General features: G+C 39.9%; 2 protein-coding genes across 12 annotated transcripts; one reads left to right on the forward strand and one right to left on the reverse strand.

Annotated features, from left to right (window-relative positions):
* Nucleotides 1-19: 19 nt before the first annotated feature.
* eef2b (eukaryotic translation elongation factor 2b) lies at nucleotides 20-27,523 on the forward strand. 10 transcript variants are annotated; one of them, XM_025066286.1, is made up of 23 exons: nucleotides 20-71; nucleotides 2,026-2,115; nucleotides 4,077-4,134; nucleotides 4,996-5,236; nucleotides 8,912-9,038; nucleotides 9,468-9,514; nucleotides 10,353-10,415; nucleotides 18,609-18,866; nucleotides 19,169-19,289; nucleotides 19,583-20,279; nucleotides 21,667-21,881; nucleotides 22,433-22,614; nucleotides 22,733-22,944; nucleotides 23,036-23,214; nucleotides 23,325-23,430; nucleotides 23,821-24,073; nucleotides 24,165-24,360; nucleotides 24,440-24,563; nucleotides 24,980-25,222; nucleotides 25,718-26,071; nucleotides 26,160-26,342; nucleotides 26,489-26,621; nucleotides 26,800-26,993. In XM_025066286.1, exons 10-23 carry the CDS (start codon nucleotides 20,277-20,279, stop codon nucleotides 26,991-26,993), a joined length of 2,577 nt encoding a protein of 858 aa, XP_024922054.1. In that variant the 5' UTR covers nucleotides 20-71; nucleotides 2,026-2,115; nucleotides 4,077-4,134; nucleotides 4,996-5,236; nucleotides 8,912-9,038; nucleotides 9,468-9,514; nucleotides 10,353-10,415; nucleotides 18,609-18,866; nucleotides 19,169-19,289; nucleotides 19,583-20,276. The 10 variants fall into 10 exon arrangements, with proteins under 10 accessions (XP_024922054.1, XP_024922050.1, XP_024922049.1 ...); XM_025066282.1 differs by lacking the exons at nucleotides 20-71; nucleotides 2,026-2,115 and adding an exon at nucleotides 3,401-3,459; XM_025066281.1 differs by lacking the exons at nucleotides 20-71; nucleotides 2,026-2,115 and adding an exon at nucleotides 3,531-3,667.
* Nucleotides 4,590-18,602, reverse strand: LOC103395935 (cyclic AMP-responsive element-binding protein 3-like protein 3-B). 2 transcript variants are annotated; one of them, XM_008333795.3, is made up of 10 exons: nucleotides 13,304-18,602; nucleotides 12,007-12,105; nucleotides 11,470-11,731; nucleotides 10,341-10,459; nucleotides 10,078-10,188; nucleotides 9,810-9,916; nucleotides 7,797-7,865; nucleotides 6,064-6,148; nucleotides 5,305-5,398; nucleotides 4,590-5,213 (listed from the first exon to the last, which is right to left on the reverse strand). In XM_008333795.3, the coding sequence occupies exons 1-10, from the start codon at nucleotides 13,322-13,324 to the stop codon at nucleotides 5,008-5,010; spliced, it is 1,173 nt and encodes a 390-aa protein (XP_008332017.1). In that variant the 5' UTR covers nucleotides 13,325-18,602; the 3' UTR covers nucleotides 4,590-5,007. The 2 variants fall into 2 exon arrangements, with proteins under 2 accessions (XP_008332017.1, XP_024922071.1); XM_025066303.1 differs by having other exon boundaries at nucleotides 12,007-12,126.
* Nucleotides 27,524-27,531: the final 8 nt, after the last annotated feature.

The raw sequence follows: 27,531 nt of genomic DNA on the forward strand, positions 1-27,531 counted from the left end.
AAAAAAACACTGATGCTCCGCAACACAACACAGGATTTGAAGAAAGATGTACATAAAGATCTTCAACAGCTGTGAGTCCCTCTTTTTTTTTTTTTTTTTACAGCCAACTGCTGCCACCTAGTGGAAGAGTATTTCATTCTTCAACATGTCACTGACAAATTATTTTCAGTAAATTAATCATAGTTTTCAGAGCATTTAGGTCATGTTAGGTTGGATCATGTTACAGCATTCTGGCCATTCGTAAAAATGTATTAAACATTTGAACTGAGTTAATCATAACAATTTAATTAGCCATCATTTAGCACAGTTTTTGCACCTTTTAAATAGGGATGTCATTTAGAAAACATGACATAAAGGTAATGCAGCGTCGGTTTAGGCGTTGTCTTCTGTAATATAAATGACGTAGAAGGGACTATTAGTTTGGATTCAGTCTGCAGAACTGTCTGATGTTCTCTAAAGTCATCCTCTGCTTGACTGCTTTTACTTAATGTTAGTATTTTTGTATGTGACCACCTAACATTTTATTTGAAGAATACTTTTCTGTGTTTACACAAAGTTTTGTGATGCAGCCAGCAAATCACAGTGTCAGATGTTGTGCCCCATGATTACCTTCAAAATTACTGAACACGAAGCGGAGTGAAACCACACAGGATGGTTTTTGTTCAAAGGTTCTGTTAGCATGCATAGTTGTGCGTCTGAAATGCACATCAGGAGAATGATAATTAGGTTTCAAGCGGGCCTCAGTCGATACAGGAGAGCCAGAGAGGAGAGAGCGAGTGTTTTTCATTTGCATTTTTCATAGGTCAACGTAAATATATACATAGCAAACAGCTCTTCACTGTGACAGGCAGTGTAAACGTTGAGAGCTGAATGCAAGGAAATGGGCACTTTTGGCATTTCCTTAAGTTCCGTAAGGCTACATCAGACCAGGCCGGCACTTGTTATTATATTCATTAGCCAAAGAGTAACAAACTTATTAGCTCATTTTTCTGTTTTACTGTAGAATTTATGCAACTGAAGCACAAATAAAATGTCTGATGAAAGTGCAACAGCTCACTGCTTTGCTCTACGGGACATTAAAATACAAAAGAGTCTTTAAAATTCAGTTTCTGAGGCTGACCAGGAGTTGAAGGCCAGTCTAGACCGGTAATTACTGCCACCCCTGTTGGTTTTCACATTTAATTTTGTCTGTAGGTAAGGCCTGTCAAAATTTAGGGTAGTTTTCCAGTTTGATAGTTTTTTTTTTTTTTTTAATTAATAGTTTCAAGGAAATGATACAGAACAGTCTGATAAAATAATTATAGTGATAGGTAAAAGTACCCCACAGTCCTGTGCTTCACTTCACTTCACTATACTTTTGAAGTTCTCATGTTTATTTTGTTATTTTTTTGAGAGATATAATCTTTTTTTTTATTGTGGTCCCATAATGCAATTCGTCCCTTTTTGCCCTTTTGTGTAGCTTGTAGCTAAAGTAAAAAAAAATAAACAGATTGCGTTAATTCATTTTTTAATAAATTTTTTTTGAGATCTTTGTCAATCAGTGTTCCTTGTAATATAATAACATTTGGATTTATTCAACATTGTCACTGAGAAGACACTTCTTTTCAAATACATTTCATTGCTTTCTAACACCGTTCAGTAGCTGCACTCCCTCTGAGTGGGTAAAAAGGACATTTTCCTGTTATTTAAATTCACTGCCTACAGTAATTGGTTCTATACACAATGCTGCGAGACACTGAGATGCAAACACCGGGTCAGTATTTCTGACTACCCCCTTACCGCAGGGACAATGAGCCCGGTCAAATTAGAATTTAGTATTGCTGCTCATACGTGTAATAATCCAGCAGAATTGAACAGAAACCATTAGGGAGCCGCATATAAAATAGCACAGCTCGTGATTGCTTTGACAGAGTTCTGTTCCGTTCTTCTAAAGAGGTAATAAAACCCCAGCTGATCGGTAACGTCTGCTACAATACCTGAGTCAATTGTTTTTCCCTCCTGTGACATCTTTTCCTTCTTATTCAGCTCCCTTTACCACTTCTACTGAGATGATTGACATTCATATTGAATTTCTACCTACATCAGAACCTTCTGTGGGACCAACTCAACGAACAGGTAGAGCAGATCAGTCAATAATATTGTACACCTAGAATTAATATTATATTTGTATTTGGGATATACCTATAATTCTACTGTTTATTTATTGAGAACTGTATGTCCTTCCCTAACAGTCTTCAGAGTTTGTAAAAAAAATAAATAAAACGCTATATATAAGTAATGACAGTTCTCCCAGAACATTATCAACCTCAAACACTTGACAGCAACCATTAACCAGTGTTTACAGCTGAACCAGTAGATACAGATATAAATAATTCATACACCATACCAACTGGGTAATAATAAATCATACCTTATATCTGTTTGTATATGTGGTCCTGAAAGTACACCTTAGGAAGTTGATGTAGTAATGCAGTATGCATTTATAGTAGTGTCTGTTCGTATAAATGGAGTACAGTCTGACTCTAAGGGGAGGGACAGAGCGGCGTCTGTCAGAGGAAACAGTCATAAACCTGTTAAACTGACAAAGCACAGAAGTCGTACAAAGACAGTATTTTGTATTGTGTTGTAATGTATCATCACACTGTACTCTATGCTACTGTGTTGTATTTTTATTTTAAATAAGGCTTTGTTGGTTAGTTAAAGATTGTAAAGTTAGCGTTAGCAGATTTGATAAACAAATCTGTACAGTGCTATACTGTATTATACTATACTACACAGTACTATACTAAACTGCACAATACTGAACTATACAATGCTATATTATATTACACTATACTATTGGACACTATTCTATACTATAGTGTAAGCTGTTCTTAATCTGCATGTGTAGTGCCTCTACCATTTGGATAGAACTAGAGTAAAGCTCCCCCCACTCCCTCCCAATGGCCCCGCCTATCAAGGTCTACACATTCACTGCTATTGGTCCAAATCTCTACTGAACTTCATATTGACATTCCCACGAAATTCCTACACACCCAAATCTCTACTGAACTTCATATAAATCATTGACATTCCCACGAAATTCCTACACATATTGACATTTATTAACTGTGCTGCTGTGGCCCCACGACCCCTGGAGTGCCCCAGCCCCACTTTGAGAACCCCTGCTGTAATGTAATACTTAATCAAGGCTTCAAAGGTAGCTGTGCAATTTGTGTAGGCAAACAGCATGGGGCAATCTATGCACAATCCCACACAGCTTCCAGTGTTCAGCTAGCTTTAAATGTTGACATACCACCTCTGGCTGGGATATTATTATCAAATGCAAAAAGATCATGGCAAAATAAAAATGTTTTTGTTACTTTGACTTTTTCAGGTCATCTCTATATCAGAGGAGAGGGGAGGAGAGAGAAAAATATGAATCCCAGGGAAAAAACAAACCAACTGATTATCCTGCATGTAGGCATTTGTAACATGAGCATGCTGACTGGCATTTTAGTTCAAAGCCCCTCTGTGCAGTCTGACGGAGCCGCTGGCATGGCTAGAGGTTCCTGTATAATTGTATAATTCAAACTAGAACAGATTCAACTGATGTGAGTCGCTAAACTAATGTTTTATGTTTGCTGCACTGCACAGAGTGCTCTTTGACTCCTGCCAAAATATGCAGGTAATTATAAATTACATTTTTATGATACACAAAAAAATTAAAATTGATGAACACGACCTCAGTGTCCTTAGCTAATGCTAATGCTCAGTCTGAAAAGTTAGTGATGAATTTTAGCAACGGCATTTAGTAAATATTTAAAAAATGTTTTTTTCTGCAGATCTTATACTTATTATCAGTCTACTTGTACAATTGAATGTAAAAATGAACTCAACTTAGAAGCTGGTATATTATATTGGATATATTAGCTAGCGCTGAGAAAGACGGATAGAAAAAAAACATCATAAAAGTGCCGTACGTGCAGAGATTGAATATTTTCCCCCCATTCGTTCAGAGATTTGCAGGTGAGCCTATTTGAATCTTATATTCTAAAAAGGTACATTTTCTGAATTGTGATGTATATTTCCAACAGGGAAACAGACGAGGATGAAAACAGTGGATATTCTTCTGAGAAATGACCCTATGTTCAGGTAATATACATTTTTACCATCATGTTTCTTAGGGCACAGCAGAAAAATACAATTTTTTGTTTTCAGTAAGAAAAATGTTTGCTGAAAAAGCAAACAACACCAAATTCTTGGTTTCTTGAAAATGCAATAAAGCATTCCTCAAGGCACAGGAACATTACTCTTTAGTAAAATGACAAACAGTGTTCTGAGTATCTTCACCGAAAAACCTAATTGTATTTATTTAAATAATTCTGCCTCAAACTATAAAAAATGCTTGAACAGAAAGATTACACCCCTCGGCCACAGTCAGACTCACCTCACTCCACGGTCAGGGGCAGTCTGATTTTACTCATTATGATTCACAAAACACTGTTGATGGAGACAAATGTGGATTGAAGGCCAAATAAAACCAGGAAACTTCTCAGTCTGGCTGAAAAAAACCTTTTACCTCCATAACAAAAACAGCAATACAAAGCTAAAATTTCGAGAAATCTTTTTATTTCTGCCAGAGATATTTTTTGATAGGCAGTGAATACATGCCTTTGTTATTTAAAAACATATTAAATAATGAATACAACGGCAATAATACAGCGTGGTCCCGCAGATATTCTTCTATTTGCTGATGCTCACAAGATGAGAATAGAGAAATATTCAATCTCTGTAGAAAACCACTGCACTGACCTTGGCCGACCTTACTGAAGGAGTACATTTCAGTGTGAAACCTCTCTTGGTTGTTGTGTTGCAGTGAGTGGACACACAACAACACTCCTGTCGGTCTCTGCAGTGAGATGCAGATGCTAAAGAAAAAAGCAATAAACCTGCTAATTTAGTTGCGTTTGCAAACGTGTTTGCACTTCTTTTCTACTGTCTTTCCTCCTGAAGGTCCTGAGAAGATCAGTGATCATCTGGATGTCTGAAATCATGGGGATTTGAAGATCGGATCACCACCGTATGGGCTTTTGTCCAGGTCCAAAGGTTTTCGTTGAGACGGCTGAGGACTTCGAAGCTCCTTGAGATGTAGAGCCGAGAAGACGCAGGAGAAGGTCCCTCTGGATGGACATCCTGTGTTTCATCCACTGACAGCAGGGAGCGTGAGAGCACTGAGAAGCATGAACACAGAGAGGTATCACCGAGTGTTTGTTTGTTGACGTGTGTGTGTCAGAACAGAAAGTTATTCACATGCTTCCAAACCTTTGGCCTCTGTGTACTCTCCCTGGCTGAGTTGGCTGTAAGGTTCTGGCTGCAGATTTGATGATACAAGCAGAGATAAGGAGAGCAGCAAAACCTGTACATAAATGCAGGACAGCAAGAAGAAAATGGGCCAAATCAGGCCAAGCAGACAAAACAGAAACGGCACAGGACAAAAACAGAGCCAACACAGAGAAAAAGAAAAGTAGAAGGAAAGGAAATGTTGTGGTGTCAACAGCTCACACTTATTTGCACAACATATGAATTTAAAAAAAAGGAGACAAAATGTTGTTGAACAAGTATTTTAGTTCAATTGCATAATAATACAATTGAACTAAACTATTGTCTGTCAAAATCGATGACAGTGATCTACCTACTACTATTTGGAGGTAAGCTCAGTTCAGTGTAATGTCACTATTTGCTCCATGGAATTTTTCATAACCATCTCCATCAGCATCGTTAACAAATGTGGTCATTAGTCTTTGGTGGGTGTGTTGCGTAATAAGTCATTTTTAGCATCAGTTAGAATGAAGAAAAAGTTTTTAGAGTGTGTCATATTTATGTGACCATATTTAACAGTTAATGTGTCGTGAAATCACTGTATTTGTTTTTAATGTTATTGTCCCCACAAAAGAGATTTATTTACAATAGATTTTCTGTCGTACTGTGGAAACCATAAATCTCATCTGAGACGGAGACGGTATCTTCACCCCTGACTTGAAAGTGGAACATCATGTGATAATTTTATGGTATCCATCTCACCAGGATGCAGGTCCCTCTGTGCGACGTCTTGCCAGAGCTACTAGAAAGAAGAGCATGTAGCTGGTTTAGCTGCTCCAACAGTGCACTGCAGTATAAATACAGACAGAAAGATGAAAGAGACTGTCAAATCTTTTTCACAGGGGAATGGAGGGGGGGCATCATTGTTCATTGGCAGCATAAAGGAGAGGGGTGCGCAGGGGAGGGGGCTGGGGGGTTGCGTTTGCAGCTTCTTCCTACGTTTTGTTTCATTTGGCTGCAGCTCTCTGCAAGCCTGGATGGGAGAAGAAAGAAGCCTAATGAGATAGGAGGACGAGGAGGGAGCGGAGCCAGATAACACTGTGTCAGGATTTTAAGTTTGGATAGGCTTCTTAGATACTGGCAGTTTTTGTTGAAAGTAGCAGGTTTTCATAAAAAGGTTGTCTGTGTTTCTAAAAGGGTTGCCCTGAGGGTAGAATCAATGTAGATCATTGAAAGGAGACGACAAAGGCAAAAAAGGAAGATGCTAATTTAGGCACGACTCATAATAAAGTAAAGGCATGAGAAGAAAAACAACAGTGATAAAAGCAAACTAAAAGATGACACTGAGATATTCAAATACTACAGAAAGCATTACGAACGTGGGCTCTGTTTTATAAGTCAACAAACGGAATGTTTAATTTACTCCGAAGAAATGTGATGTGAGTTATTGGCACTGCTTTACCAGTACAATGGTTGTCTTCCACAACTGTTCTGTCATTGTGCAGCTGCCATTTTACCACATAGTTTTTTCTTTTTCTCTATTCATCCATCCATCCATCTTAAACTTCTCATCCTTGTCTCTAATCTTTAGCCTATCCTGTTCAACCTGAGCTGCTCTTCTATGATCATTTCTCTTTCGGTCCATGTCGGTCGCTCTGTCTAAAAATCTCAACGTCTTAAAACTCCACCATCTTCACCTTCATTGTAACTGTGGTCGAGCTCAGGTTTTTGAACTCATCCAACTTTACTTTTCTGATTCCTCACATCTTCACCTTTCTACTGGGCCTCGCTCTCACTTATTATCGGCTAGATTTTTGTCTCGCGTCCCTCGACTTTCATTACTCTTCTCTCCACCTCATTGCTTTTTTATTTTCTCTTGTGAAACTAGATTAATAATAGAACAACAAACCACTGTTCTATTATTAATTAAAGTCAACAAACCACTGTTCTATTATTAATTAGTCTGACCACTGTTGTTTAAAACCCACTTGACAGCACTTGCTGTCAACAGCTAACCACTTGACAGCACTTGCTGTCAACAGCTACTGATAAATATGAGTAAACTGCTACTGTTACCGCCTGAAGACAAGAACGATTTGTGACATTATTTACTCCTCATTCTCTTCACAGCAGATTTGGGGACTGTTAATAAATAAGCCGAGCTCTTAATTGAGGTTTGTAAATTACCGTATATTACCCAGAAATGGGATTAGTCAAATTAGCACCACACGTCTTACTGTCTTACACTCCTCTCTGTCGTCCTCTATTGTCACCCATTAAAAACAGAAGACGTACAATGATGCCAATATTCAGATGTCAGATACTGCTGACCTCTCCTAGTTATATACCTCTGCAATTTTAATATCTCTAGACTTACTCTGATCTGACTGCTGTGAATATTTCATCCCTACTTCTTTAATTCATACACCCACATTAGAACATCGTCGGTGAATACTGAAAAGAATCATTAGTTGCAGACTCATTGAAGCGCTTACGTGTTGGTCTCCTCCAACTGCTCGATCTTTCTCTGCAGCTTCAGGTTGTGTGCGGAGCATGCCGACATCCTGTTGGGGGAGGAAGTTGGTGAATGAGAGGCCGTAATAAAAATGAGAAGAAAACAGCATCAAATATTACAGCTTATTGAGCTTTCACACTCTGCTCCCCCCATTCCTCCTCCTCGCCAATATCCGTCTGCTGAATGTTATCTCAGGGCCATTGTGTCGTAGAGTCACTGGCTCTCTCTTCTGTTCCTCTGCTGCCATCTCACGTGCTCGTGTGGTCAGTATGAGTTAATACAAGTCTCCAATAAGAGCCTGAATCCTGAGCAGCTTGAAGTTAGCCTTAACGTTAGCCGATTCCGTTTTATCTGTAGATGGTTTTAAACTCTTTCTCAGCCCCTCAGATGTTTTAGATGTAGTCATGATCCAATAAAGTTTCACAGTGTCTGAGATTATGCTTTTTCTCTCATTAATCATTACTGTAACTGCCGTGGCCCACCGGTCCAAGGAGCACACCATCTGACACTGAGAAAGATCAAGCAGCCTTCCAAAAACTCGGCGCTTTCAAAGGGTTTCAACAAAGGGAAAAAAGTTAGTCCTGTCTGCAACAAGACTTTCATCATCTGAAATATAACCCTGTCTCTTCCTTGCTGCATGGTTTACTGAGGAGCGCCAGGGAGAAGTCATTGTGGGGCTGGCAGACAGGATTAATAAATCTGGTGACAAAAGCTTCATGGGTTTGTAGCGTAACACTCATTACTCACAGACTGGAGAAGGCAGAAGAGAGAGGAAGAGCAGGAGCTGTACTAAACTAACCACTAAACTCCCCTGAGCAAAAACACACGTTCTTCACACGAGCTGCAGCATATGCTTTATTTAGCTCTTTGGATCAGAATCTAGTATACCTGTGGTTTTTGTACAGTGCACGAGTTTTCCTGACTCTTTGTTAACTTTACTCCCAAGTTAACTCCAATGTGGGTCACACGTGGTTCTAATGCATCTGAAATCCACTTTACAATGTGTTGGGGAGCTTTAGAAAACTGCATTTGTACGACTATGTTTAACTGTCTTTCAATATATTCAGTTAAAAGGTGTGTGTTCTGAGTTACTAGGAATGTGTTTCCTTCTGCTGGCACACCTACGTTGTGGTCAATACTGGTCCAGGTTGGAGGAAAATAGGTGATAATGGTCATCAGGAGATGACCCTTTGAGTTAATGCCTCCGTTTTTGGACGTTAAGGTAATGAAATATATATTTATGACTTTTGATATTTTCAGTTTTTAATTTAGTAACATATTTTTAGTACTGTGTTTAAGAGAATTTAGCATTTACTAGTTCTTTTTTGCTATCTATTATTGCATGTTTTTTGTCTGTATTTTTTTCAATAGCCTGGGCCAGCGCACACCTCCACAGTTTCTCAACTGCAGCTGTTGATCCTGTTGGAAAAATAATGAAAACACTAGCGAATCAATACAGAAGCAGTCCTGTGTTTGTTCAGTCAGAGAACAACAGCCGTATCTGTCTGTTCCCACTGAGTTGTTTTTGAAGCAGTGTTCCTGCTCTATCAATTAACGTTTGTGTACAGTGCTGGGAAGCCTCAGAAAGTAAACTTCGGCTTTGTTCCGTCAGCTCTGACAGATAACCAACACTTACTTCTGTCTTTTTTAGGCCAAAGGTTCTGACTGTGAAGTTGCTGGAAAGGTTTTTTGTTCAAGGTAGGTACAGACTGTAAGAAAGGATGTTAGAGTTGATAGCACTAAGATTGACAATTGTGAACCCTTCCATCAGTTTTTAGTTAAGCCAGTATCTGAGAAAATTAGCTATTTATTAAATGTATTTTTTATTTATTCATTAATTTTAACAAACCTTTTCATTTTTAATTAATTTCGTTTAACAAAAAAATTTTTTTTGCAATATCCTAGTGCCTACAGCATTGTTGTTGTTGTTGTCCAAACGACAATAAAAACTTTCTAGAATACCATATTGATTGAGGATGCAGAGAGCTCTTACCTCTCCTCTAAACTGTCTACATACTCCCTCCTCTTCTTTCGACTTTCCTGAGCTGAGCGCTTGTTTCGGATTTTCCGCCGTATCTTCTTCAAAACCTTCTCTTCAAACTTGACATATGAGGAGACAGGAAGAAAAAAAAGAATGAGAAAGAACAGAGTGAGGCAGGAACTATATTAGGAGTTGGGTTGTTTGTATAAGTGAGGATCGAGATTTCTTTCTTTTTTTTTTTTACATATGCCCTACTTGGTGTACAGGTTTGCTCATGTACCTTAGACAAGGGCAGTTTGCTGGGCAATTTCACGCCTTCTTTAGCCAGAAGAATCTTTTCATCCTCGTCAAGTTCAAGCTCTGGCAGGGGATGTTGCGAGATTTGTTGCGTCTATGAACAGAGTACAGAGAATATTTGAATTAAAGTCACTCCCTGAATGATTAGTGCCGTGGATACTGTTCCGTTTACCCACACAACAACATCAATCCTTGACAATCAGTTGTACGATTTTAATTTTGAAATATTGTCTATTTTCTCCTTACCTTCTGTCCCAGATTGGACAACAACAGGTCCTTCACTGTGAGCGTCTGATTGGACAACGCATGGCCTGTGGTAAGGTAATATGAAATCCCATGTTCACGTACGTTGTCTGAGTCCCAGCCTTCAGAAAAAAGTCAAACAGTAGGACTTTTTCAGTAGGAGATTGTTCACAAAATTGCTGCCATGCACCGTTCACGTGGAGCACACAATATGTAGGTTGCTTCCCATCTTGTACCCTCCCAACCCCCATGACAACACTGCCCTGCTGTTCTATACAATCTGTGCTATAAAATATATATGTCTCTGTGTGAAGCTTTTGGCAGGATGAAAATTTAGTTCAGCTTTTTGTTTTAGAAGCACTGGCAAGTAATAATCATTTTTAATATTTCTTTCACGTTATATAGGAAAATTGCACCTATTGTGATATTTTATGATGGAAAATTGGATAAATATGTTGGATAACTGAGGCTGAGAGCGGACGCTCTGCTTGTTGTCTGGCAACCATTATTCTACTAAACAAATTACTAATAGATGATTCTTGCACTGACGTCTTCATCTGTATATTTGGAACTAGGGGCTCAATTCATTGTAGAGCTGAACTGCACTGTGTAAAATGTGTCAAACGAAGGCCACTAGTGGTAAGATTGGTACTGCAATTCAAATAAATAAAAAAACAAAACAGTCAAGATAGGGATGTCCGATATTAACTTTTTAAATATGGTAATATTTATTTATCTGTACAAACCACTGTTGATGAGTTACAATACTGCCATCCAGTGACCCTCGCTTTAATATGCAGCCGTTTATCCACAAAACAATTTTTAGGGCATCATTTGGCGTAACTCAGGCATTGCGTTATCGGGGGTTTTCATTATTGGAGGAAAAACGACAACAATTGTTACAGATGTTACATAATATGCTAATATCGGACATCCCTAAATCAAGAGCATTGTCAAATATTAAACATAAACAACACTGCTGTTTTAACTCTGACATATAATAGACATTTGTTTCTAAATAGTTTGAAGGTATAGCCCTCATGATAATAATTAAAAATTCATCCAACCAGTATACATATATTAGGAGTGCAAAGATTCCAGCACGCTGCTGCTACAGCAGGTTTAGCCTTACTTTGATCCACAGCTCCATTTGGTGGCAGCTGTGTCTCCACAGGTGGAGGCTGAGAGAAAATCGGTGCGTTAAAGTGAGGGACAGCGGTGCAGCGAGAAGGGTGAGGGCTCTCAGTGGATTCAGACGTGGGCTCCTCATTGATTCCACTGTCGGTGGTGCTGGGTGACCACAGGGGGGAAGCCGGAGCCGAGGAAGAGTCACTCCCTCGCAGCAGGGTGTCGAGGAAGTCATCAGCAGCAGAACTTCCCTCAGGGTTAGGGATCTGAAGAGGCGGACGGTACTTGATTACGCGAGACTCTTAGAAGTGACTTAATCAGAAAATCATATCCCTTCACATGAGCCAGGAGATACATTCAGCTCATTTGCTTGAGAATATTTAGCTCTTGTTGCAGTTTCAGTCGCACAAAAGAGAGTGAAATTGTCAGAGAGATATCTTTGTGTTCGGCCAAATATCCCAGATCACACAGAGCCGGCACACATTTATAATGAGATTTTTGGAGGAAAAGTGTGCTTGCGATTTCATCACTGCACTCTCACCTCAGGAATTGTGAAATAACATGATTGGTTACTGTGGTAACCACTGGTTCCATCAGGGTTTCTAAATAGGAGGTCACTGAAGTCCAGTTCACCGTGGACCTGAAAAGAACAGGTGACTTTCTGAGAAAAAAAAGGAGTTTTGGATGTCAGCTTTAATAAGAATACACATGTGGGGAGAACCTGGCTAATGCTATGTGTTAATATTCTGTTATAACTGATCACACAGTACTGTCAATGGTAAAAAAACAAGAGCACAGCGAGTCACGTGTAGCTTTGTTTAATGCATTGTTAGCCAGTGAATACTGCAGGTAATCATGGCACAGAAATAGAAGGCACTAGGAGGCACGTGGAGGATTTCTAGAAATTATATTATCCATATACAGGAGCAATTACAGCAGTGTTACACTTCTTCAACCGAAACTTTGACATCTGACAATGGTACAGGAACAGTTAGGGTTAGTCTGACAGTTACATGTTTTTTGTGACTAATCAAAAATGTCTTCTTAACAAGACTGTTTTTTCTACAAAGATTATATAAAATGCCAACAGATTTGTCTTGTTAGAACATGTTTGATGTTGTGTAGCACTTGGATGAATATTTTGAGCATGTGTACAGACAATGCCCAATGTATTCTAAACAACTAAGACAACCAGTCTACCTAGTCTCTGTAGGACTCTTTTGCTGGTACTGATGAACAGCAGTGTAGTCTTTTTAAAGTCGACTAAGTAAATCTACTTTAAAGTGAGAACCTAAATCAGTGCCTCTCCCTTGTTGCCCTCTTTTTGTTTGTAGTTTTGTCTGCATCAGCCCATGATGCAAAACCCCAAACAGTTTTCAAGAAAAAAAAAATACTGATAACCTCCTACTGCTCCTCTGCTAACACATTGTATTGGAGCTATTTTGAACCAGTACATGAGAACACACTCCAGCTACAGAGACAAAGCACTTTATAAAAAAAACCAAAACATAAATATTTCACAAAAAGCTGTGGCAGTCCGCTTTCCTTCTGAATGGCCCTGCCAAAAACTCTGCTACTCACCAGAGCTGTAAAGAATTAAGAAAGAACTCCAGATTCTGGGCACTCCACCCTGTGGCCTTTGACTAGAGCTTCAAGTCAATGAAAACTGGGACAAAGTTGGCTCCCACAGACAATCAACTTTTCAAACAGGGAGTAGTTTACTACATAAACAGCCTACATCTCATTATTAGTCTTTTAGAATGGCCTCATTAATGGCTTTTTGATTGAACTGGAGAAGTGACTCTGTGATATTTTGACGAAAACATTGTGTGCCTTACCTTGTCTGTTGTCAACGTCATAATTCCACCGTCTACGCAGCAGCAGCATATGAAACTGAGAACTATCCAGTGGGAGTTAGAACACAGCCAATCCTCTGTTGCTCCACAGTCAGATCTGTATCTGCTTCAAGGGCAAAAGTTGAAATGCTGCATGACACAAGATCATTACCTCAACCTCAGGTGATCATTGTCCAACCCAGCTCTACGGAGACGGCCCAGCGGGCCAATCACCGCAGTCACTGATAGATTGATTAGTCACAAGAACTGTAGATTGACGTTCAGTTTCATCATGTGTGAGGATTGACTCACTGTGCGCTTTCACATTCGTTTGACTTTGGATTGAACTGCATTGATTTGTGACTCATTTTTAATTGCTTCCAAAGTAAATTCAGAGACAGAGTCACACTTTAGGTGCATCGGTCAATAACAGTTCATCAGTCTATAAATAAAGAAAACCTTTTCACAGAAAATGATGTAAAACTCAGCTCTTAATCAGCAAGATCAGTCTGAGCGTCAGCAGTCGAGACAGGATTTGAGTTAAAGAAAGAAAAACAAATTAGAGCCATGTTATTGTTTTAGCCACTTTGAAGCTAAGAAATAATTATCCTGTTAAACTTTTACAACATGAATTACTAATGTGGCAATGAGAATAACATTTTTTTTATTTTGCTCGACATAAAGTATAACTCTGAGTAATGATGCAGATTTGGGTCAGCTTCGGCTGTGCTTTTTGGTCACTGCATTTAATTGTAAAGCTCAGGCACTAGATGTCAAGTAGCAATCCACCACTGGGGGGACTTGGGGGTGGAGGAGTGGGATGACTGTGCTTTTCTAAAGGTCTCACTCGATGAGCGATGGTCCATATTTTTCCTGGCAGGATTATAGGTTGAATTATTAGGAGCCTGTCATTATCAACGGAGTGAATAATGTGTTATGATGATTCAGTTAGAAGTTAAAAAATCCAAAACAGTTCTGGTGAAACTTTTTTCCTTTTAATTTTCCAAATATATTTGCTGAACTTTTTTTCTGGTTGTCACGTCTCCGGCTTTGTCCAGGTGATGAGAACATGAGGTGAAGACAGAAATTATAATAAATGCAAGTGTTTTATTATTGGTTTAAATAAAAACCAAAGTAGTCACAGCACTGGAAACTAAAGGACGAGGTTGACATAACTGACATAAATGATCAATCTCAGGACTGAGTATCACTCTGTACCAAACTCAATCTCCGGCGACACACGCTGCTACTGTAATCATAGGCAAAGTGGCACGGTAGGCAAAAGCTGCAGGTGGCGCTCTTCTTATACCTCTCTCCAGATCATTCGGAAGAGGCCACTCACCTGTGTTCATTTGGGATGAGAAAAGAGGGGGAGAGAGAACATTGGCACCAAGGCCGTTTCACTTTTACCTGCATAAATTAAACAGTGCTCGGTCAAATCAAACTTTTCTTTCTTTTGAAAATAAATTGACAAAAATGACAGCAATGTGGTCACATAAAGTACAGGCAGGTAGCTGGGCTAAAAACTTGTTGGGTCGGTGTCTCATTGTCAATGGCTTTGGTATGTTGCTTTGCACTTGAAAGGATATTTTGAGTATGTTTTGAGACAAAAGGCACAGTTTCAACAGTGTTAGAGTTAGCAAACTGATTGTCCGTTGTGAAATATTCTCTGTTTATCAACAGAATGTTTAACACCACTCTCGACAGAAGAAATATAAGCAGTAGTTAAAGAATGAAATGTATTGATGAGGCTGCTAATGTTCCTCAAACTCGCCTACTTTGTCTTAAACCCAGACAGACTGTCAACAGTTTCCTTGTCTTTTTCATCTATTTCTAACACAGGGAACATTTTCTCAATATTTGTGACTGCTGATGAGCTGTCTGCTAAAAACAGATCATAATTATTAGCTTTTAGCTGTTACATTTGTATGTGTCTTTCTTCATCAACAACAGCTAGTGCTATTTTCAAGTACATACTTTATTTTGACAGCATGTTGTAGCAGCAGTAACACAGGCAGAAAGGCCTCAACTGATCGATTATCACCACAGGGAGAGAATTCTATAATGGAGGAGCGATTATATTCACCTCAGGTTGGGAAAAATAACAACTACTACTAGGCCGTTTCTCCTTTTCACCATAAATATCAGGTCCACTGATGTCCTTCCGCTCACTCCTGGACAACAGAACACATCTGGGGAAAGTCACTTCGTGGCTGTCCTTCTGTGGAAGCCAATTCTGTCTTTTGACATCTTGCAGTTCATCAGTCAACTCAAAGCAGACTGAGATCTGGTACATTTTTTTCCCTCCTGCTTTTAATGTCCTTCTCCCTGGGTCATTGTTGCCCTTACCGATGAGGGTGAAGGCAGCACATCAAGAAGCACAAGAAGGGGCTCTGCAGTCTCAAGTCAGACTCTTAACTTTGAGCTAACACAGAACATAACTTAAACTGACACAACAGAGAGACATTCAGAGCAAAAACCTATAAAGAAGAGGGCGGGGGTTCCACTTGTTTTGTTTTTTGATCTTTTTTGATTGGATGTAAATCAGTTTTGAACTTTGATTTTAACCCTGTGGAGACAGACATTAATTATACACCTCATGTTGACTTTCCCAGAGTGTTTACAATTCTAACCTTTAATGTTATGAAATCCTCTTCTGAGAAAGCAACGGTTGTGAATGGAATCTGCCGGACACTGTGGATCCCTCTGTTATGTCATTTGTCAGGCACACGATTCTCACTGGACAGAGAGTCCACTATTATCAGCACTGTAATATTCCTAATTGCATGGCAGCAAAGGTCCACTATCTTTACTGTTGTTCTATCTCCAGATTAGAATGATTCAAAGTACTCTGCGTGCAGCTGTTATCTAACCAGGACATTTAACACATGTCTAAATACCTAGAATCTGTTCCCGAGCAGATAATTGCTCGGTAATTGCACACATTTTTAATTATTTATTGATGTGATTGCCTCCATTCAGATGTGTGTTTACATGGAGTAACATCAACATGTGGTTTTGTTCAGGGTTAAAGGGAAGGCTGCATTTTCTTCAAAGCAGCTTGCTGTATTTCATGAAATCACAGCGGCAGAAACAAACCTTAGTGAGATTTTGTTTGTTTTCTTTTTTAAAGAAAAATCTTTGTCAGAAAAAGTTCACAAACTTCTCAGACGAAGATGCGTAAAATTGAGAGAAAATGCTGGGCTTAGCTGAACAGAAAAACTGTGCTGGGAGAAAGTGATGACGCTGCGATCAACAGTGATGTATAGACCAGGGGGAAGAGTCACGCTCTCAGCACCGTATACTGTCACACGCTCCGCAATTGTTTACTGAAATGTATACAAATGGGAAATGAGTGAGACAGATACACACCGGGTAGAGAAGGGAGAACATTTCCATATTAATGGATGCTGGTGGAAGAGGCACCGCTCTGCTGAAGGAGGAACAAATATTATTTCACATTTTATTTAAAAAGGTTTTCAGCAGAGAAGGTGAATTTCACCAAACTGCAAAACAACTAAAATGTCTTTCTTTAAGTGATCTTGACCAGTGAAGGAGGGGCGGTTTCACTGGTACTCGTGTGTGCTTGATGGTACTGTTGCGATGACTCATACCTCCTCACTTTGTACCTATTTTTCCAGTGAATTATTAATAATAATACAGCTGTTTTCTTCTTTTAATATTTTTAATAGAAAAAGAGCATCACTGTCATCAGGAAGTAATATTTAAAAAAGATTCAAGTAGTTCTAGAAAGTTCCAAAACCTGCTGCTAAATATGCATGGTCTTGGTCTTGGTTTTTGCATTTGGTGCAGAAGCGTCCGTGACGTAGAGGCTGGAAATTCACAGAGACACTCAGTACGGGGACTTCACAGATTTGTCAGCCTGACAGTGCTGAGTCTTGCTGCAGTCAAACGCTGCATAGGTTTGAACACAATCTGTCAAAGTGCTTACCTGACCTGCCTGAAGTCCTGATTTGCCCCCTTTTAAAAAAGGCTGGCATATAACAAGGCGGAGAATTAGATTACGACCTTTTACTGTGGAGCAGCTCAAGTCATTCATTCTAAGTGATAAAAAAAATACACAATAATTAATGTGATCTAATCTCAGGTCAGAGAAGAGTACAGATAGAACTTCAGTTTAGTTTTTTCCCATATTTTTGAAAAGTGTAAACTGTAACTTTTTAGCGAGTCACCTCGGATTTTGTGAAAACGGAGACCAAAGTTTAATAAGCTGTGTTGTTGTTTTTTCAACATTGTGTTTTCTTGCCCCTGCACTCAGCAAGTTATCATTGTTCCGTGAAAATGCGTGTCAGAGCCTCTTATCTGAGTGATAAACCTGATGTGTATAAAAGCTCCTCTGCCAGCAGCTGGCTGGAAATTCCCCATGTGACACATATGTAGGAGAAATGAAAGCACTCTCAGCGTGGTGTGGGTTGAAGTAGGTTGCTCACAACACTGCGGCACGTGTCCACCACTAAGAGGCTGAATCCAGCATCACTGCTGAACAACCAAACGTACGTGCAGGTGCCTGTACAATATAGCCCACTCCCAGGTTGTCATGTCATTATTTTATGCAAATTATGTTATGAATAAAGACCTTTAAACTTAGTAATCAGAAGGCTGGGGATGGGTATTTTTAATATTTACATTGTTTTTTCTGTCTGTACCATCTTATATATACAGTACTATCCATGCATCAATGTTCTATCTGTATCCCTTTATAGATCAACATAGTCTAATCTCATCAGACCAGTGTCAGCATTTCACAAAGACATCAAAGCTGTGGATTTTGATGACTCCAACGACTACATATAAAAATGACATTTTGAACCTTTTATTCTATCAGCCCTTTCCCAGCCTAAACAAATCAATCCCGTTTTTTTCCCTTATTAGTGACATTTAGTTATATTTTTGCAGTTTTGCTTTCATTATAGACAACATACCTTTTTACAGATTTTGCCCTTTAAAGCGGTGGTTGTCAAAGTGGGTGCCGCTAGAGGGTGCTAAGGGGTCGGAAGAAATTTGGAGGAAAAAAAAGAACAAAAAGTAAACAAACAAAAAAAATCTAATTACCGAAGGAGCAGTGCGACACGTGTTCGTTAATAATTTTCCTGTGCTAAATAAATGTATTAATTATTGAATAGTGAAAAGATGACCAGAGTGTAATTTTACACTTGTTGTAATAAAACAACACCCTATATGATGTTCTCCCGTTTTCAAAGTAGACACCGTTTTATTACATGTCCTAGTTTTTAGATGTTGACTGAAGGAAACTAATACAAGATGGTGTTTTTATTCCATGCTGCAGACCTGACAGCCAGCACCCCACAGAGGAAGCTTCAAGGAAACATCACATTTTATATGACACTATAATAAGTGTTGTGTAGTGCAGCGTCGTCTTTTGACGGGATAGAAATCTGATCACAGGCCTGGAGACAAACTGCATCTTTTGTGAGCATCACCACTTTAGTAGGTCAGCGCCGCCGTTGGAAAAGTGACAGTGCCGCTGGTATTAAAATGACAGGAGGGGGTTCTGCTGACATGGAGTCAGAAATGATTGACTGATGTAAGTGTACCAGATGTTTTCATCTAAGTTGCACATTTACACAGTGTGATTTTAAACTAATAAATACATTATTTATATCAATGGAAATTAATTACCACCACTGCTTTGCAGATCATTTAAATTAATCACAATTACACTGTAGGAAAATCAACCACTGAGAAACTTTGTTAAAAACTACAACAATAATAATAATAATATAAATAAATGTTATGTTATAAATATATGTTATGTTATAAATATTGCATCTGTGAAATATGTTCATCTGTTTACTTTACTTTTTTTTGTTCACGTGAGCTCTGCAGTAGTCTTGGGTCCACCCCAATGGATTTCATTGGTTGAGAGACCTGATGACACCAGTCCCAGTCCAATACTGATCAACATCCCACCCCTCCTGTGATCTACGGTTTATCAGCATTACTAGTGGTAAACTCTGTTTTATTTATGTTCTTAAGTCTATTATTATTATTACAGGATGGGAGTTAATCATAAAAATTTAATTGTACTAGTTGTAGTAGTAGCAGTAGTTGTAGTAGTAGTACTATTAAATATATATATATATATATTCCACCCAAGGCAAAAAACATGTCTATTGGAAAATCACTTCAACATGACAATAATTGTAATGTTGAATTATTGAATTGTATTTTAAAAATATATCAGGTTTTCCACCGCAACAGTTAACTTCACCTCTGACCTCTGTCCTCTGTCTTCATTAGGGCCCAATATGGACAGGAGGAATCAAATGGATTTTTCTCTAAGCGAACAGAAATGAGTTAACTGGGGAATATATAAGGCATCTAAATCAGCGGTCTGTGCGATGCCAGGACGAACACTTTACACTCTCCTTCCCCGAACTCTTAGCTCAATGTGTGAAGTCAGCTTCTTCCAGATGCTCGGTTCTGCACTGCCCTCAGCTGGAATAGAAGTGTAACAACACGCTTACTAATGCGCATGAGTACATACAACAAACAAAATGTTATTTATTACATTAGATTAAAACCCAAGTCAAGCCATTTACATTTTTTATTATCTAATTATGATGAAGAAATCTGCAGCAGTTTCATTATCAGTATCATCCAATGGCAGAGGAGAGGGAGAAGATGAAAAATACTGTCAGACAAGCTTTTTAAAACCAAGAGCGAACCAAGAGTCAGAATAATGTCAGCATATTTTCACCCCACCTCCAATCTGTGCAGCAGTGTTCCAACATTCACAGAAATGTGATCCGTGGCCAGGCTTTTGGTTTAATATCGCCCCCTGCTGCTCTAGCCTCGTTCCTTCACCACTGTACGGCAGCAGCCGCATCAGCAGCAACGGGACAGGAGGACTGCCTGTCTGCACAGAGGCAGTGAGAACAGCCCTATAATAAACAGCACCATCACAGACGAACACCGACCAGCTACAGACACAATGGTGAGTTTATCGACGTTCATGAGGGGAATAGTTATATATAATATATTGAGAGTTAGCCGCTCATTCGTCTTACTGGGCCATTTATTTATCACAGCGTCACAGCCTGACAGGTGTGTGTGTGTGCATGTGAGGCACGGATCAGATGAAGCTTCACTGTGTGCGTGCGTGTGTGTGTTAGTGTATGTGTGCGCGCCCCCGTGTCGGTAGCGCAGGGCTGTGGCCTAAACTGTGGCTGCTCCACTATGACGTCCAGTCTTAATCTGACGCTGCTGATTTTGCTGATTGGGCAGTTACCCTAAAGATAACGGACCATCCACTTCATTACTCAGTGTTACCTTATACATACATACATACATATGTGTATTGTACCGTCATTATAAACGTCGTTATAGTCAGTGAGCTGCAGTGTCTACATCACTGTCCTCGAATGAACCCTATGTTCATCCTGTCAGCTGTTATTGAACGTGGAGAGTTCCAGAATCATTTTATTATTATTATTATTTTTGACCTTTTTTGGGCAGCAACACCCAAACAAGAAATTGAATTAACAAGAAATTAAAATGTACACCACTTCAAACTTCTTAAACCATTGTTAAACTATTGAACTAACTACTAACTGTAAATAGTTGTTGTGTTTAATAAACTAATCTAATCACTTTCCATTGATTATTTATAAAGTATACATCATTTTATTTTAAAAAAGCAATGCAAATTATTTTAAAGTTTTACGTAACACATCAACATTTTTTTTCAATGCTCATATTTTTATGGCAGCCAAGAAGCCAAGAAGCCAGCCAACGGAGCCTATAACACATCAAAAAATTTTTTCAATGCTCATATTTTTATGGAAGCCAAGAAGCCAGCCAACGGAGCCTTAAATCATGTTTGGACTGATTTTAAATGTCTTCCAATCAAACCCACATTCTTACATGTTCAGGGTTGGTAGTTCAGATTCCCTTTATTAAATTACAAATGATTACCATTAAAGCGAAAAGATCAGCAACTATCATTTACTTATAGATATTGTTATTAAACATGCAATAACAAGTGTCATAGTTCTTTACAACCAAAGTGTTCTCCACCCTTCCTCGTTGTGTAATGCTGCAGCATGATGACTCAGTCACTCCTCTGTTCCCGTTGCCCCTCAGAAACCTGTTGGTAAAGTCTAATGAGGTTCCGTCTTTCCCCCCACAGCCGAGCTGATGGATTCAGTTTCAAACATGCTTTTCCTTTTATAACTCCACTTGGAACTGCAGCTCAGCTCTGGTAGTGGACAGAAATAAATCACCTCCTGATGAATTAAACAAACCCCCCAGCTCGTAATTAGATCAATGCTGCATCACTGCCCGCATTTAATCCCCAACTGTTGTCCCACCTCTGTGTCCAGGTGAACTTCACTGTAGACCAGATCCGTGCCATCATGGACAAAAAGTCCAACATCAGGAACATGTCCGTGATTGCACACGTGGATCATGGCAAGTCCACACTGACCGACTCCCTGGTGTCCAAGGCGGGAATCATTGCTTCTGCTCGTGCTGGAGAGACACGTTTCACAGACACACGTAAAGATGAGCAGGAGCGCTGCATCACCATCAAGTCCACGTATGTGTTTCAGCGTTAGAGGAGGACATTTGGAAACAGCTCCTACTTCCCCAGTATTTTATAATATCAATGGATAAAAATGTATAAACAAGAAAGTTAGGAATGTCAATCATTGGTTACAAATAGACTAGAATAAGTTTGAATTGGCCAAAAGACTAGATAGCAAAGCAGTAAACAAGGAAAAAGTAAAAGCTAGCAAGAGTTGCTATACATTAGTTAGCAGCTTTTGCTACACATTAATTAACACAACTAAATGTTAGTCCAGAACTTGTTTCCAAAACTGAAAAAGTTGATCTGAGGTGAGATAGTTGATGTTATTGAACAACTTTGCCATTTTTTAATAAAAAAAGCCTCCTAAATGTATTTTCGGTGCACAATAAGTCTTTTGTCAACAACAACCAACATGTTTACTTTTTATCATCTTCTGACTTCATCATCAGCCCTAAGGCTAAACCTCTGACGTATTTGTTTCTCTACCTTTAAAGAAAAACGTGTTTTGTTTTCCTCAGTCTGTTTTAAAAATAACCCTGACTCCTCTCTGTGTGACTCAGGGCCATCTCTCTGTTCTACGAGCTGGGAGAGAATGACTTGGCGTTCATAAAGCAGTGTAAAGATGGAAACGGCTTCCTCATCAACCTGATCGATTCTCCGGGTCATGTGGACTTCTCCTCCGAGGTCACCGCCGCCCTCAGGGTCACCGACGGAGCCCTGGTGGTGGTGGACTGTGTCTCAGGTATTCACACCATATATCATGGAAGAAAACACACTCTGCTGCTGCTGCTGCTGATGATGATTTTTATGAATCATTTTTTTGATTTTTTTAATTGTTTGTTTCTGTTTTCCTCTCTCAGGTGTGTGTGTACAGACCGAGACCGTCCTGCGGCAGGCCATCGCCGAGCGCATCAAACCGGTTCTGATGATGAACAAGATGGACCGTGCTCTGCTTGAGCTGCAGCTGGAGGCGGACGAGCTGTACCGGACGTTTCAGCGCATTGTGGAGAATGTCAACGTCATCATCTCCACTTATGGAGAGGATGAAACAGGGCCCATGGGAAGCATCATGGTAGGGTCTGGAGAAACATTCATTCAAGTGGATGTTTAACATCAACACGTTCATTTCTGCTTACACTGACCACACGTCTTCTCTGTCTCAGGTTGATCCCGTCATCGGCACCGTCGGGTTTGGGTCTGGTCTTCACGGCTGGGCGTTTACCTTGAAGCAGTTTGCCGAGATGTACGTGGCCAAGTTTGCTGCTAAAAGCTACGCTAAGATGGGACCGGCAGAGAGGTGTAAGAAGGTGGAGGACATGATGAAGAAACTGTGGGGAGACCGGTAAACATGAGGATACTCGTGCAAACAAAAATCTTAGTAGTTGGCAGCTCCATTGATATTCACATCTGTGAAACTGGCAGTTTAACATCAAAACAGTTTTGTTCTCCTAGGTATTTTGATCCAAGTGCTGGTAAATTCAGTAAAAACCCTACTGGTCCAGATGGTCAGAAGCTTCCACGCACCTTCTGTCAGTTAGTTCTGGACCCCATCTTTAAGGTGACTGAAACACTTTTTTGTACCTGATAAATAGTGTTTAAAAAATGTTATCCATGTTTGACCCACAGTATGCATCTGAATGCTGTAGATTTCTGGATTATAATTGTAAATTTGCTCTGACTGTTTTTTTAATTAGGCCAAAAATTGATTTTGTCCTTATTGTTATTGTGATTATTAACCATCAGTTAATATTTTCAGTAGGAATGTTACCAGTTTAGCTCCAGTGGTAACTGATAGTTCTGCTGTATGGTATTCTCCATGGACTTATGGGATTTCTTTGTTAATTGTTAATTGTTCACTCTAACTGTGAGTGTGAATATTTAAATGAACGATGATAAAGGTCCCACTGTTTGGATTTGCAGTCCTAAATACTCTAAATAATCTGCTCAGGTCTTCGATGCCATCATGAACTTCAGAAAGGAGGAAACAGCCAAACTCATTGAAAAGCTGGACGTCAAGTTAGACTCTGAGGACAAGGATAAGGAAGGTAAGCCTCTGCTGAAGGCTGTGATGCGTCGCTGGCTGCCTGCCGGTGACGCCCTGCTCCAGATGATCACCATCCACCTGCCCTCCCCCGTCACTGCGCAGAAGTATCGCTGTGAGTTGCTCTACGAAGGTCCTGGAGACGACGAGGTCGCCATGGGTCAGTGTGACGTTTCCCACAGCTCCGTACATCTTTAGTCGGTTGACATGAACACCTTTTTTTAACTGAAATGTGTTTGAACCCTTCAAAGGTGTTAAGAACTGTGACGCCAAGGCTCCGTTGATGATGTACATCTCCAAGATGGTCCCAACCACTGACAAAGGCCGTTTCTACGCCTTTGGACGCGTCTTCTCTGGGTGTGTGTCCACTGGACAAAAAGTACGTATCATGGGGCCAAACTTTACTCCTGGCAAAAAAGAAGACCTCTTCATCAAACCCATCCAGAGGTGAGAATTTCCATTCAAAATCTACTAATAAAAAGAAACAAATGTGTGTGCAGTACTGTGTGACTTCTCTCAACTTCAGGACCATTCTGATGATGGGTCGCTATGTTGAGCCTATTGAAGATGTCCCATGTGGCAACATTGTGGGACTTGTCGGAGTGGACCAGTTCCTTGTCAAGACAGGAACTATATCCACCTTTGAACAGGTAATATTTCCTGGTTATTGTGATGATTCACACTCTGCTGTAGGAGATCATTGGAAATTGAATAGTTTCTCTTAGCCGGTCTGAAAACTATTATATATTAACTGCTAATAATCTGTCTTAGATTGTCAACGTGACAGTTGCAGGCAGAACAATGAAATACTCTTTCACTAGGTGGCAGCAGATGACTATTAAAACTAAAAAGGGAGAGAGCTGTTGAAGAGCATCCGTGTGCTTGTTGTTTACTATATTATTATATGTTCAACTAAACGGGAGCAGGTTTCACACTGAGTGAATAAATTGTGGGATTTTTCTAATGTAAAATATGTGGCACAAAGAAGGCTGGAAAAAAAACTGGTGAACACCAAAACCACTTGTCACATTATTAAAGGATGCCTTTAACTAACAAATATCTGCAGGCTCACAACATGAGAGTGATGAAGTTCAGCGTCAGTCCAGTGGTGAGAGTTGCTGTAGAGGCCAAGAACCCTGCAGACCTGCCCAAACTAGTGGAGGGTCTGAAGCGCCTGGCCAAATCTGACCCAATGGTCCAGTGCATCATAGAGGAGTCTGGGGAGCACATCATCGCTGGAGCAGGAGAGCTGCATCTAGAGATCTGCCTCAAAGACCTGGAGGAAGACCATGCCTGCATTCCACTGAAGGTTCTAAGATCATCTGAATGGACTAAACAACCTTTTATAACCTTCATAAAGCATAAAGAGAAGATCTGTACAGGTTTAGGGCTGCGGTTTAGCTAATGTTATTATAACAGTGCAATGGTAGGATTTTTTTTTTCTTTACATATGTATTCCTACACTTTACTTGTGCTGCGTTCTTGGTAAATATTGTATTTAAAAACAAAACTAACAGTGTAGACACAAACAAGATGGAATTAGTTTATTGCAATGCATTCAATTAATGCAAGTGGAAGTTTTGATGCTGAGCTGAAGGAGATTTTGTCAAAATGAAGTTAAACCAACACCTTAGTTGAAACTAAGTGTTGTAGACAGAGAAAATGCAGTTGATCTGATGAGAAGAGAAATGTGTAAAATAAATAAAAAAAAGAACTAGAGTTTAAGCTGACCATCAGGTTGATGCAGGAAGAAAGCTGCATTCATGTGTAAATCCTAACTCTCTTTGCCTTGATGTCGTTCCAGAAATCAGACCCGGTGGTGTCTTACAGAGAGACGGTATCAGAAGAGTCAGACCAGTTGTGTTTGTCCAAGTCTCCAAACAAGCACAATCGTCTCTTCATGAAAGCACGTCCCTTCCCAGACGGCCTGGCTGAAGACATCGAGAAGGGAAGTGTCGCAGCCCGACAGGAGCTCAAGGCCCGTGCCCGTTACCTCACAGAAAAGTATGAATGGGAAGTGACAGAAGCCAGGAAAATCTGGTGCTTCGGTCCGGACGGAACGGGCCCCAACCTGCTCATAGATGTCACGAAGGGTGTCCAGTACCTGAACGAGATCAAGGACAGCGTAGTGGCTGGTTTCCAGTGGGCAACTAAAGAGGTTGAAATCAATCTGTCGTAAGAAATAAATGTAGCGTAATTGAGGTTACAGTGAATGAAATGCTGCTCGATGTTGCGTTCATTTTCAGGGGGTTCTTTGTGAGGAGAACATGCGTGCTGTTCGCTTTGACATACATGATGTCACACTGCACGCAGACGCCATTCACCGTGGCGGAGGGCAGATTATCCCCACAGCTCGTAGTGTCTTGTACGCCTGTCAGCTCACTGCTCAGCCAAGACTCATGGAACCAATTTATCTGGTGGAGATACAGGTTTGTGTCACTGCAGTCGTTCCTAATTTTTATGTGTATTCTTGTTGTGTTTTTCATTAGAATTGACTGTATATTTTCAGCTTTTAAGCTGTACTTGAGACCTTTTTTCAGTCAGCGTTTGATTTATGTTCCTCCTACCTAAACAGTGTCCTGAGCAGGTAGTGGGCGGGATCTATGGTGTGCTGAACAGGAAACGAGGTCACGTGTTTGAAGAGTCTCAAGTGATGGGGACTCCCATGTTTGTGGTAAAAGCCTACTTGCCAGTCAATGAGTCCTTTGGTGAGTTTTTCTTTTAACATTCTGCGTACTATATACTAAGTCTGATCTTCATGATCAGACCTTGTATGTCCTCAAAAAGGCCTAAGTTGTACTATTTTGGTTTTTGGATCATGGATCATTAATTGTTATGGCAAAAAATCAAACCTTAAGTCTTCACTTGACTTCCTCTGTCCTCCAGGCTTCACTGCTGATCTCCGCAGCAACACTGGAGGCCAGGCTTTTCCTCAGTGCGTCTTTGACCACTGGCAGATTCTCCAGGGAGACCCTAGTGATGCCACCACCAGAGCCTTCCAGGTGGTTGCTGAAATTAGGAAACGCAAAGGTCTAAAAGAAGGCATTCCTCCCCTTGACAAGTATTTGGACAAACTGTAAAGACTGGGCCTAAATTTAGAAAACAAAGTCAGTCTCTAAACCCTACCCCATGGGCACTTTAAAATCTTTGCACAGGCTTAAAGATGCATATGTTGCACGTTGTGTTGACTTTACCCTCCAGTGCAGAATGACGGAAATGATGCAGGAACAAAGTGAGGCTCCGGTTTTCATTGTGAGCCTGTAAATGTGGCTTCTTTTTTTTCCATTTCACTGCTATGAAACACCAAGTGCCTAGGGCAGGGTTTAGTGTTTAACAATTGGATCAAAACATTGGTATTATGGATTCTTGTTTCTTCTGTTTCTCTATATCGCGACTCTTTACATCACCCATCTCCCAGGGCGATAGCATACACTGCTGCAATAACGAATATCTGAAAGGGCCGTGACCGGATAAAACCTTCAAAGTCATAAAGTCTGACTTCGGATAGATGCTCGGTGAAGAATAAAACGTTCAACTTACAAGGAAAATTACACTTTGAGCGTTGTTGGGTTTTTTTTGTTGACAATAAATAACCCATCTAAGAACATTGTGACTCCT

This window comes from Cynoglossus semilaevis, chromosome 20 (assembly GCF_000523025.1).
Source record: "Cynoglossus semilaevis isolate Cse_v1.0 chromosome 20, Cse_v1.0, whole genome shotgun sequence".
NCBI classification, from domain to species: Eukaryota; Metazoa; Chordata; class Actinopteri; order Pleuronectiformes; family Cynoglossidae; genus Cynoglossus; species Cynoglossus semilaevis.

What these genes read in the sequence shown, in the direction of transcription:
- LOC103395935 (XM_025066303.1), bottom strand. Translation starts at nt 13,324, where the DNA reads ATGACGTTGACAACAGACAAG. An exon ending in TGACGTTGACAACAGACAAG is followed by an intron (nt 12,127 to 13,303) that starts GTAAGGCACACA and finishes TTTTTTTCTCAG; the next exon opens with AAAGTCACCTGTTCTTTTCA. An exon ending in ACAGAGGGACCTGCATCCTG is followed by an intron (nt 5,399 to 6,063) that starts GTGAGATGGATA and finishes ATTTATGTACAG; the next exon opens with GTTTTGCTGCTCTCCTTATC.
- eef2b (XM_025066286.1), top strand. An exon ending in TGCATCACCATCAAGTCCAC is followed by an intron (nt 21,882 to 22,432) that starts GTATGTGTTTCA and finishes TGTGTGACTCAG; the next exon opens with GGCCATCTCTCTGTTCTACG. An exon ending in GGTGGTGGACTGTGTCTCAG is followed by an intron (nt 22,615 to 22,732) that starts GTATTCACACCA and finishes TTCCTCTCTCAG; the next exon opens with GTGTGTGTGTACAGACCGAG.